This window comes from Urocampus carinirostris, chromosome 4 (assembly GCF_059441175.1).
Source record: "Urocampus carinirostris isolate Australia breed hairy pipefish chromosome 4, RoL_Ucar_1.0, whole genome shotgun sequence".
NCBI classification, from domain to species: domain Eukaryota; kingdom Metazoa; phylum Chordata; class Actinopteri; order Syngnathiformes; family Syngnathidae; genus Urocampus; species Urocampus carinirostris.
This window is the reverse complement of record NC_142352.1, coordinates 13,353,482-13,366,712: the sequence shown is the minus strand read 5'-3', so window position 1 is coordinate 13,366,712 and position 13,231 is coordinate 13,353,482. Positions and strand designations below refer to the sequence as shown.

Here is a 13,231-nt window from a genome sequence, read left to right as displayed (position 1 = left end):
AAAAAGAAACAAAAGGAAGAGAAAAAAGAGGAAAAATTTAGAAAAAAGCCTGAAAAAAAAACAAAAGAAAGAAATGCAGGAAAAAAGTGAATAGAGAACAAAAAGAAAAAAGTAACAAAAAAGTAGAAAAAAAACACGGAAAAAAGAAGAAAAAGTGTGTGTTGCATTCAAAATATTTCCAATTATATCAAGTGAATCTTGTTGCCAACATTATACTTCCACTAAAAAAATGTGATTAAGTACAGTTCTGTATCTTGCAACCGACTAAATAAGCCCCCAAAAATGTTAATATTATGCGACAAAATATACCAGGAAATAAAAAGAAATGGATATCTTGTGAAAGAATTGTAAGAACAAACGACGTTTGTAGGCCGTACAACCTTTGCAATAGTACATGAGTCAATTCATTCAAAAGAGAAAAATAATTTTGCATTGCCGGAAACTCAGCAAAATGTAACTTGATGTTAAGGTTTCGACATGTTTGATAATTAATTATCTTGCCACACTTGGGATTATGGTGGCTCACTGTTGTTTCAAGCGTTTCATCACCGACTTTGTGTGAACGCTCAGACCCCTGGAAAATTAGAGGGAACATTGCCCATGGCGTTTGTGTGTTTGGTGTCTCCTGCAGATCACTAAGACAGTGTGGATCGACAGAGCTCACTATTTTGTTGGATTGTACAGTGCACCGGAAAATTTCTTTTTAAAAAACTTTTTAACTCCTGAACCTTTTTCACGCCTGCTAATTGCTAAAAATTTGACGAGCATAAGTGAAGTGCACCCAGACAGTGCAGTCATCACTTCCTCTTTCTCCTTGTAGATGGGCGTCCCATCGGTGTGGAGGGAATACAAGTACTTGGAACTGGAAACTTGATGATTTCTGATGTCGGTGTGCAACATTCTGGAGTTTACGTGTGTGCCGCAAACAAACCAGGGACCCGTGTTCGGAGGACTGCTCAGGGACGTCTAGTTGTTCAAGGTGAGTGCTGGAGGACAGACATATCCTGTCCTTCGTCAGAATTGATCTGAACTACCTCCTGCATCATTCTTGGTCACTCACTGACCTTGGTGATGTTCTTTGATTATGAAATAAAGCATTTTATCACTAATTTAGAGTTTAAAGGTGGGTTTTATGAAGCCTCCCTGAGTTCACAGAGCCTTTATTTTGTACCCACCGTACTTATCTGCTTTTATCTTAATTTTAACAAAGCTGTTTGGGATTTGCAAAGAACCATTAAATTAATGAGGGGGTGGAGGTGTTGCTTGAGTGATTTCATCCTCATGTTTGCTCTACTTTTGGGTGTCTGGGGGGGGTAACAAAATTACTTGAGGTAACTAGCAGAGGTGGGTAGAGTAGCCAAAAATTTTACTCAAATAAAAGTACCTTTACTTCAGAATAATATTACTGCTAGTACTGAGTAACTGAAGCAAAGTCATATTTATAGATTTTTTTTTTAAACAACTAATGAGATCATCAAATGATCAAAGTCCATCCAATAAACAAAGAAAGGAATTTAATTAAAAGTAGATAAAAATAATCAATGTAAATTCAAGTACTGTAATAAACAAAATGAAAATAATATAAATCAAATAAATGACTTAAGCACATGTAGCACCAAGTAGAACATTTAAAGCCCCAATAATTATCTTAAATGTGTCTGCAAGCAAAACAAGCTAGCCCATGCACTCGATCAAAGGAGATTTTGTAGCTGGTGTTTTGGCACCCTTTTTAACAGAAATATGCTTCTGTAAATGACTTTTCTTCTGCCGGAATTGAATATGGTCACGTGACCAGGCTGCTACGTTTGATTGGTAAAACATGGTAAAGCCTGGCGGAGTTCTGCCACAAACTAAATGCGCCATAGCGGAGACAGACAGACACGTTTTTACGCGGAGGGGATTTATTAAGTTACGAAGTAACAACTTCAATCTTGCCTTACGTAGCAGAGAAAAAGTACTGTTTTTTCTTCACAAATTTACTCAAGTAAAAGTAAAAGTATAGGGATTTAAAAACACTCCTACAAGTAAAAGAAATCCCCAAACTCACTCAAGTAAATGTAACAGAGTAAATGTACTCACTTATTTTCAGGCCAACACTGTTTGACTCCCAACAGTGCTTGACACCTAATTTACTATTGAGTAAATGTACTCTGTTACTACCCACCTCTGGTAACTAGTAACTACTTATTTTCAACCCAACACTGCTTGACTCCCAACAGTGCTCGACACCTAATTTACTGGAATTCATCATTTTCTCAACACATCATTCGCTTTTGATCCAGCGAGTTGACATGTTGACAAGGTTAGAGATAAGTGTAGTTTTGACCACCAAGTGGAGGACAGATGTAAACGTCCTCGTGGACAGCTTGCCCCTGGGCAGGAAACATCTTTCATTCACTCTGTTCTCACATTGATTAAAGAGGACCACACTTTGCTTTAGCAGTATTGATCCTGGTCAATACTTCATTTTATCTTCCTGTCAAGTCAAAGGCAAGCATCTTATCCTTACAGGAGGAAAACAGATGTTAATTATGTGGCGCTGTCTGTGTTTTATTTATTGATTTAATTTAAAGAAAAAGATGGATTGTGAAGTCTGTTTACATGCATGTTCGGTATATTGCTTTCGGGTAGGGGTCAGCAAAATTAACACTCAAAGAACTATTTAGAGCGTCTCATAGGGAAGATATCTTCTATCTCCACGTTGACATGACTCAGAAAAAAGGAAAGCCTGTGAAAATGACAGTAAAAATCACTGTAAAAGGGCTTGATTGAAGATTAACCTCAAAAGATCTACGGTCTTCTTGAGACTTACTCATACTGCTCTCATACTGCTAAAAATGGAACGACCCACTTGAAGAAAGCTCAGAGGGTGATGCTACCACCATCATATGTCATTCATCTGCCACCTGGGCCTTGGTCTTCTTGGTGAAGGGAAGCTTAAAAGGTTTAGAATTTCTATCTATATTAGCATCAAAACTTTGTGATTCTATGAAGAAGCAAAACAAAGAATAGGTCAAATTTAAATTACAACATGTGATCTTATTATGGAAGTCTTGTGGAAATCAAGTCAGAATAAATGGCCCGCTCATTTGGCTCTGATTTAAGCTAATCTGATTGCCGGTCCTGTCAATCCCCTCTTGTAAGCCCGTCTACGAACCTAAGTTTTTACTAGGCAAGCCTTTTTAGACCGTGACTCCCACCTATCCTGTTTTTGCTCCCGTCTGTCTCCGGCTACGAACCGTTTTGATCCTGACCACGTCTGCTCTCCCATCCCGGCTTACGACCTCTTTTTGTCCCCGACTACGTCTACTATCCCGATCTGGCTTACGACTCGTTCCCGACCCCGACCTCGCCTTGCACTCCCAGTCCCGACTACCGACCCGTTTTCCGTCTTGACACCACCATCGCTCGCTACGGAAGATCCGCTTCCGTGTTCGGATCACAATCCGAGTACGAGAGCGACTTGCTTCCCGCTTCCAGCAAACAACGGATCGTGGGCGCAACCCTTCCTCTTTCCTTCAATAAAACTTGTGTGAAACGCAATTGGGTCCTGTTTCCGTTCTGGTCCTGACACATAACCATTGCGATACATTTTGAGGATCATTTTTGCTTGTTTGGGTGCGAATATGTGCAGAAATAGACAGGAGAAAACCACATTAAAATAGGGTCTGGTTTATCCCAAATTACTAAATACACATTTTCTACGAAACTGTTTATAAGAAAAAAGAAATCAAGCAATGTTTATTCATGCATTATATTATATGCATATATATATATATATATATATATATATATATATATATATATACATACACACACACACTGTATTTTTCGCACGCACCCCCAAAAATAGTTTTTGGTCCTATATTTGACATACATAAGACGCACCGGAATATAAGGCGCTACAATGGGAACGTCGACAAAACAGTCAGATAGTTCAGTCAAACTTATTACACCCTTAACATTCCGAAAGCTTGCAAAGAAGCAAATACGTGTCCCAGACATGTACTGAAAGAGTGTCTGTACGATGTCACCAATCACTAAAATGCATCGTTCCAAATATCATTCGGAAGGTTAAAGTCTTGGGATTCAAGAAATGCCAAACATTTCTTAGTTTCCATTTTATTCTTTGCTGGCAACTGTGTGGACAGCAAAGTAAGAATTTTATTGTGCAGGGAAACGGGGTTCTTTACTGTGCATATGACAATAAACACTTTGAATTGAATGTAGTTCAAAAATAAACTCATCACAGAAACATCAAGATCGTTCTAAAACAAGATACAGGGAAAATATAAAGCCGCATAACTCACCTAAGTTCTCTTGCAGTCATCACGTTCAATAATGATACGTAACCATGGTCTTCTTACAACCGTGAGTGTAGTAAATCCAGGAGAATAAAATATTTACAGATACAGAATAGTAAAAAATGTTTTCTCTATGCCGTAGTGCAACCCAACGTGTGATTCACATTCATCTCTTTCGGCCAATTGCAGGCTTTGTTTCGCCCCTTTAGCCTATGCGAGCCTGGAAATGATAAAAAAGATTCGCCCCTTTACCTCCGAATAACTTTAGCCAATAGTGACTGATTCAAGTGATGATTGACACATTGGTTAGGAAATGAAGCGCGGGGATATAAATCCCAGCCTACACCGCGGACTATTTCGCCCTTGCGGCTTAATATTGATCTATATATAAGGCGCACTGTATTATAGGGCGCATGGTCAGCTTTTGAAAAAAATAAAGGCTTTTAGGTGCGCCTTACAGTGCGGAAAATACGGTAATTTGTGTAACGTATGTAAAAAAACTCAAGAAGTCATTTTTGTGTTGTTTTCTATTATGTCATTCCATGTTCGCAGTATGAATAATGTGTATTTCCTCATGATGATTAATGCTAAGAATTGCCTCTACCCTTGTTTTTGCACGAACCCCTGATCCTATTATATAAACATGACAATGAATTATTATTTAAACGCCTTGCAGCTTTTCCTCCAGTGTTGAATGTGCGATATCATCAAAACCCACACCTTATTAATAAGCATAGCCATGAATAATTAAGTAGTACAGTTAGAACCACCGCCGAGTTCAGGGAGGCTTTCGTTTTAGCGGCAAACAAAAAGAAACTTAAGCAGAGCTAAGTGTAATTACTTACTGTGATTTAAAGTATCCATAAATTCCCTGGCTAGTTCCATATAAATAAGTTATCACCTCTAATTGACCATTGGTGCTTGCCTGTAGTATGTGAGCAGACATAATATGATAAAACTGCAGTTTACCAACATGCGTTTAAGTGTTTTAAAGCACATTAGGGCTAACAAATGGTCTCATACTCACACCTCCGTTATTTCCCTGTCTGTACAAAAGCGTGACGTCTTATAATCATTGTTGTTTACTGAAAAGAAGTAATTAGTTACAGTTAATAGTCTTAAAAAGTTATTAAGGTACATACCAGATTACTGACACCCTAAAGTAGCGCGTTACTGCAAAAGAGACTACCTATCTATAAATCACTGGATATACTCGCTACATTAGAACCATCCATCCATCCATCCATCCATTATCTGCACCACTTATCCTCAGTAGGGTCGCGGGGGTGCTGGAGCCCATCCCAGCTATCTTCGGGCAGTGGGCAGGGGACACCCTGAACTGGTCGCCAGCCAATCGCAGGGCACACAGGGACAGACAACTCATTCGCTCATTCACACCTAGGGACAATTTGGACTGGACAATTAACCTGACAAGCATGTTTTTGAATGTGGGAGGAAACCGGAGTGCCCGGAGGAAACCCATGCAAGCACGGGGAGAACATGCAAACTGCACACAGGGGGTTTGATCTCACGACCTCAGAACTGTGCCGGACACCAGACCCTCTAAAACACAGGTGTCAAACAGGCGGCCCGCAGGCCTGATCTGCTTGTTCAGAGAAGCGCAAGAGAAAAACATGCTGCAGGTTGAAATATGTCAACTTGATGTTGCCAAAGCCAGGTGCCTCTCACAGACATTGTACTTGTATTTACTTTAACTGGATTACTTTCAATTACTTTTGGATGACTCCAATACCAAATATGCTAATAAAAGACAAACGAAACTAAATATGAATAAAATGACTACATTTTGTGCAGGCTTGGGGAGTGACGGAATACATGGAAGTCAAATGATGTTGGCAAGCTGTTTGGATTTATTTTCATTTTTTTCTGTCGCATTTTATGTTAGTTTTGCGAGAGATCAAAGCCAGGAAAGAAAGCTTACCACGTGTTGTGTGTCATAATTTTATTCATATTTAGTTTATTTTGTCTTTTATTAGCATATTTGGTATTGGAGTAATTCAAAAGTAATTGAAAGTAATCCAGTTAAAGTAACCCTACCCAACCCTGATTACAGTACACAAGCATAGTAAACACTAGGTAACATGTTGAAAAAAAATAGCATAGTAACGCAGCATATTGGAATGGCAGTTGAGCTATCACATTTTACTATCCATCCATCCATTATCTGCACCGCTTATCCTCAGTAGGGTCTTGAGGGGTGCTGGATTCCATCCTATCTATCTTTGGGCAGTTGGCAGGGGACACCCTGAGCTGGTTGCCAACCAGCCGGGGGTCAACATTTTAGTAGTATGGCGTCATAGTACACGTTACGAAGAAAAATACTTGTGTTTCAGGAACACGTTCCTTTGCAACGTGTTAGTCCCAACATTGCTGACATCATCTACAAAACAACATATGCCCCAAAGTGTTTTTTTTTATTCAACTTGTGAGCTTTGCTGAGATGTTTCAAGTCAAAACCTTTTGTCTTGTCTTCAGCTCCTGCAGAGTTTATTCAACCTCCGCAGTCCATTGCTCGACCAGTGGGGACCACCGCTATCTTCACGTGTCAAGCTCAGGGGGAACCAGAGCCCCAGCTCACCTGGCTGAAGAACGGTCAGATCTTGGAGCCTGGTGGCCATGTTAAACTCAGGAACAATAAGAGGTGACAACTCCAATCAAACAGCACATAACCAGTGTTCATTTTACCTGTGAAAAGTGATGGGTCCCGGGGACTCGCATGCTCAAAAATTTATGGGTCCCAACAGAGATCTATGGGTCGCCAAAATTTAGTGTTATCGAGGTTGAAATTGTAAATCAGAGACAAATATCTAATATAAATCTATATATTCATTCAGTTTTAATCATCACAGTTTATTGGTAACAAATCAGTTATCTCTTCAAGATTTTTCAGTTCACAATATTGTACATTATACAAAATACTGAAAATACTGCCATCCACTTAACTATCTTTAGCAGCGGAAGCATGGCCGAGTCTTCTTTTTGATGTTGTATCCGTTTATACTTGCCTCTCTCTTCCTGCAGCAACAGAATTTCCATAGCTAATTTGTGGTTTTCATTGTCAATGTGCCGATTCAATCTGCTTTTCTGAAACTTCGTATTGCAAAATGATTTATGCGATCCAGTTTTTTGGTCACGCTGGGTACACGCATCACAGAACATGTAGCCTCTATTATCATCCTCCTCATAAGCGTAACCAGGAATATAATTGAGTCCATTTTGGCAAAAAAAGTCCCTTTCTTGCTAGGAATATTATTTTATTTTCTTTCGTCGAATCGTTCGCTTCAACGCACGTGTTTTCCTTGCCTTCATGATCTTCTGAAGACTTTCTCCACCGTTTTTTCGTGCCGGAATTATTGCCGTTGTTATCACTTTCTGCATTATGTTTCGACTTATTACCGACACTGAAGAAATTACCAATTTTGTTGTTGATTTTCACCTTAACTCGACGTCAAGCGCCACAACAATGACGTCATCTCATAGCAACGAGATCTCGCTTACTGAGATCGGCGTGCAGACGAAAACTCGAACCGCGAGACCAAAACAACAATGGCGGATCTGCCTGACGAAAAGTTTGGAGTGTTGTGAATCTTTTTTTTTAAAAATGATCAGGTAATAATGACAATTTTATGTGAAAAAAGTTGCTTCCTGGGGACGCACGTTGATTTGACAATACGCGTCCCCAACAAAAATGATGCGTCTAGGACGCAGGGACGCGGGCAAACGAGAACACTGCATATATATATATATATATATATATATATATATATATATATATATATATATATATATATATATATATATATATATATATATATATATATAGTGAGTTTGCTTGCCAGCGGGCCAAGGACGACGGGCAATGCTAACCTTGCTGACACTTACAGCCTATTCTTTCCATTTCCCTCGTTGACTTCTGTTCTAAACATGCAACAATAACATATGACTCATTGGCAAGTAATCCACGAAACGGACTGTGACACTGTCCTGAAAGAAGCACTTCTCATGTGTGCAGATCCTGACACAAATAAATAACATTTGGGACATTGCAAGTCCTGGTTTTGATTAATCAGTGTTTCTATGGGTGCTTTAAATCATTGAAACTGCTAGACTTTCAATGTTTTGTGTTCATTGATTGAAAATTGCTTGATTTTTTTTTTCGATCAAGTGCTTGTAAATGCTTGACATTGTTGCCGTGTTTCTCAACAAGACTGCTTGAAAATGATGCCGATACCGCTCTCGGGTGGCTTTGCTTTCCCAACGCATTTCTTCTACCCTCGTGATTAACTGCAGCTGGTATTAGTTTGTACGGCATTGTCCTATGAACAATTATTGCCCCCTATGGGTCGCTCCCAAGTTGACAGGGTATTTTGAAATGCGTATCAGAGCAAGGATTACACATCAGTTAAGGACATTTCTTATGGGTCGTCTCAAAAAATTAAGGTAACGTTTTCCAGTAGTAAGTAGTGCGGATAAGCGGTGCAGACAATGGATATCCAAACCAAAAACAAAACACAAACCAGAGGTAGAGATGGAAAAACCCAATAGACCATGTCTCGGAGCAATCGATAAAAAGGCATGATGGGTCAGACTCCGGGAAATTGGCCACATGTGTGCGCAGTTACTGTAAATTCCGGACTATAGAGCGCACCTGATTATAAGCCGCACCCACCACATTTTAAAAAGAAAACCGATTTTGCACTTAAACAAGCCGCACCTGCATATAAGCTGCATGCGCCCACATTTAAACACAAGCACAAAATTAACCCAAACTCGACGTTAAGTCCCGCGATTGAATCTGAATGTCCTTCATTAAAGTACACAGTCCAAAAGGCGCAGCCGGCCAGATGAACGGAAAATTATACCGGTACTTAAGGTTGGATGCAGTCCGGGTCCCATTGAAAGTAATCCAAGGAAAAAAGTGTATATTTCCAAAGGTAAGGGTGGGAAAAATATATATCCACTATTGTCCGCCAAGTTGCAGTCTTCCTCGGCGCATATATTCCACCGGTCTAAATCTTACCTTTTGTACTCGAGACCCGCTGGCGGCCATTAGAAAAATTACATAAATTGGCCGCATCACGGAATAAGCTGCAAGGTTGAAAGTTTAGGAAAAATGTAGCGGCTTATAGTCCGGAATTTACAGTACTTCTCCCACCCCCCAGTTGGCGCCCTCTGGGGGAAGGTAGCCACATTCTAACACTCTCGTCCAAAGTCCTCTTTTATATGATTCAGCTAACCTTTCATACAATCATGAAGATAAGTAAAACCCAGGAATACATTAAATTTTAGCTTAGTTTCAACTTCATGATGGCAGAACGAACAATATTTGAAAATGGGAAAATCTTCATAATTTTCGGTAGTGATAGGAATTCTTTTGAGACAACCGGCTATTTTTGCTTAACTCACTAAAAAAGAGCATGCTCTCTCATCTCTCAAACATCTCTTCAACTTATTTTGTTGCTATTTTTCATATATTATCAGAAATAGTGGAACATTATTATGCTGTGATTATTAAATAATACACTTGATATAGCTGGAAAACGGCGGGTGGGTGGTTAGCGCACAGCCCCACGGTGCGGAGGTTCAAGGTTCAAGTCCAGCTACAACAGCCTCCACGTGCATGTTCTCCCTTTGCCTGCGTGGGTTTACTCGGTACAGTCTGGTTTCCTCCCACATTCCCGAAAAACATGCATACCAGGTTGATTGGCCGGTCCAAATTAGAATATAGTATAGAATATACCTTTATTGTCATTGTTACAAAATGGGTTGAACATATTGTGACATCGAAATTGGACGTGGCACTCCAGTATCACATTTAACAGTGAGGATAAAAGAAAACAAAGAAGATAAAGGAACAAAGAAGATAAAGCTTATCATTTACACAATATTTACACAAGAAGTGTGTCCATGTAGAATGTTACAAACAGTTTTGGGTTCGTATTAGTGCAATATGCGGTAGTGCAAAAATAGGCAACATTGTGCAAAGTGAGCATAGGCATGAATACAATTTTACATCTGTATGAGGTAGTGTGTTTGCAAGAGTTTCAGTTTTTTTGTGCGGTGTGTGTTAAGGGTGGTAATGGCTCTGGGGAAGAAACTGTCTCTGAGTATGTTTGTTTTTGTTTTGTGTGACCTGTAGTGTTTGCCGGAAGGCAGCAGGTCAAAGAGGTGGTAGCCGGGGTGAGAAAAGTCCTTGATGATGTTAGCGAGAGCAGGCAATGTCCTCCAGACTGGGTAGAGAGCAACAAACGTTTCTCTGGGCCGTGTTGATGACCCTCTGAAGTGTTTTCCAGTCTGTTGCCGTGCACCTAGCATGCCACAACTTAATGCAGTATGTCAGAATGCTCTCCACTGTGGCTTTGTAAAAGGACATCAGCAGCTGCTGTTTCAGATGATTTTTCCTGAGCACTCTCAGGAAATGGAGTCGTTGCAGGGCCTTCCGCACCACCGCTCTGGTGTTTGCAGACCAGGAGAGGTCATCGGAGATATGCACACCCAGGAATTGAAAGAGTGGACTCTCTCTACACAGTCTCTTCCTGCCTTTCCTCCTGAAGTCCAGTATGAGTTGTTTTGTTTTTGTGGTGTTCAGTATGAGGTGATTTTTCGTTGTCAGTGACTCCAATGTAATGGCGAACATATAACCAAAACCACTTCGTCTTGCATTTGTTGGGAATGTAATACAACTTAAACCATTCCGTCTTTGTTTTTGTTGTGAACGTAATCGAACGGTAATGCACACCGTATATAAAATCCTCCCCACCTCGCGTGAACGTGGATTCTGCTGCGCTTCCAACAAAAGCGATCGTATTCTATATAAAACGCTTATTAAAACAATAAAGTGAGCTAATTATAACAATTGGGAGATCCTAGTCTATATAACGCGTTTATTTAAACAATAAAGTGGGATCGTATTCTACAAAATGCGTTTGTTAACGCGGATGAAAAAGTCGAAAGCGATCGCAGCAGAATGCGCGTTCACGCGAGGGGGTGGGGGGGTGGATATGTTGCGTAGAAGTCTGATTTGGGCACAACACCGGCTTGGGAGCTTTTATACCCATGGTCCACACGAGAAAATGACGCGGAAATGACGCGATGAGGAAGCGGAACAGTCGCCGGCGTCTGTTTTGCGGGCATACCACCGATGAACAGCGGGTTGGCCAATTTTGCGCATTTTGCGGGAAAAAAAAACCCGCAAAATTTTAGCCGTGATTCAGCCGCAAACGGCTGTGTGACCGGCCCCTAAGTGTGACCGAGCGGGTGAGTTGTCTGTCTCTGTGTGCCCTGTGACTGGCTGGCAACCAGTTCAGGGTGTCCCCTGCCCACTGCCCAAAAGATAGATGGCATAGGCTCCAGCACCCCCGGACCCTGGGATCATTGAGCCATTGCAAAACATCACTTCTACTCAGTGTACCATTAAATAAAAACATACTGTTAGTTAAAAATGCTTAATGTTTCCTAGATCCTGCAAAAAGTACTTTTTGTGCTTTCTGTAACACACAACTCCATTCATGATTCAATTTATTTTGTTGAAGCTTACGTGGAACCAACCACTTTTCATCTCTTTATTATTCATAAGTAAAAATAGTAAGTGTATTGCATATGCATGAAGAAAAGATCAATTCCTGCTTTGTTACGTACATGCACATTGAGCGGACACCACAATCACTCACCAACTATTACCCGCTCTCACTTGCCTTTTCCAGCCTACATTTTATCAGTGCGGGTGAAAAGAGAAGAGAAGTAGACAAAAACAAATGAGGCACCTTTTTTGTTGTTGGGCAGGTTGATAAGTGGACAAAGAGAGCAAATGAGAAGATAAAGTGTCTTTTCATTCGCCACTATTAGCGTATGACCTCCTAAAAGTGGATGTCATGCTTCACAAACCATTCTTTGATTGCTGAGGGAACCAAGCTTCATTTTGCAAAATACCATTAGCTAATTAGCTCATAAACTGCTAGTTGACCAAGAAAATTGTTCTGCCATTTAAGAGCAGTTTTGCATGTATCAAATTTCTTGTATGTCATTGTGGAACAAGTAGGTGATTATCATGGATAATAAAAAATGTATCAAGGTAATCTGAAGGTCATCCTTTTAAACACAGATAATCATTTCGGATCTTGACTTCACACAAGGTATATTAATATCAATTAGCGGTACCCACAGGTGTGGGATGGAATGATAAGATTCGTTGTGCTCAGTGGAATTCTACACACATCTTAGTCTACTTTCTATGTTATTCATTTTTAATAGTTGGACGGCAGTAGTTGGTTCCCCCAGCCCTTACGTGTTATCTGTCGAAGTGTCCTTGGGCAAGACACCCTAATGTGTGTGAATGGGTAAGTGTTAATCACGTTGTAAAGCGCTTTGGGAGGTCTTCATTGACTTGAAAAGTGCTATATAAAAACAGACGATTTACATCTACATTAATCCCTTGGTTTTCGTGGAGCAAATATAGCCTGGTGGCAATTACAGTCAAAACCCGTGAAGTAGAAACATTCGTTTATTTAATAGCTCTCTGCAACATATAATATATACAGTGGAACCTAGGTTCTCGACCATAATCCGTTCCAGAACCCTATTCGAAAACCGATTTGTTCGATCACTGAAATCATTTTTCCCATTGAAAATAATGTAAATCTTTTTAATCCGTTCCAACACCCTGAATGTTTACCTTGAATGTTTAACGTAAACATAAAGCTAACCCAGGCTAATCATACGTTCGCGTTATCGTAATCTTCCGTACGAAAGATTATGCTAACATGAATGTGTAAAAATAAAAAAAGAATAAAGAAAATAATTATGAATAGGATTTCTTACCTTTGTGGTGGTCAGCAGAAGGCGCAGGTGGATGGTGGGGAGAGGGACGCTATTATTTCTTTCTTAAATGCAATAGTTGTACGCACTAC

The 13,231-nt window shown here is 40.1% G+C and overlaps 1 protein-coding gene across 1 annotated transcript in view; it reads left to right on the top strand.

Annotated features, from left to right (window-relative positions):
- Nucleotides 1-13,231, top strand: part of igdcc3 (immunoglobulin superfamily, DCC subclass, member 3) — a 112,282-nt gene that overhangs the window by 74,491 nt on the left and 24,560 nt on the right. Inside the window, exons 6-7 of the mRNA XM_088333693.1 lie at nt 821-979; nt 6,801-6,966. Coding sequence (XP_088189819.1) covers nt 821-979; nt 6,801-6,966 — 325 coding nt within the window. The remainder of the gene's footprint in view (nt 1-820; nt 980-6,800; nt 6,967-13,231) is intronic.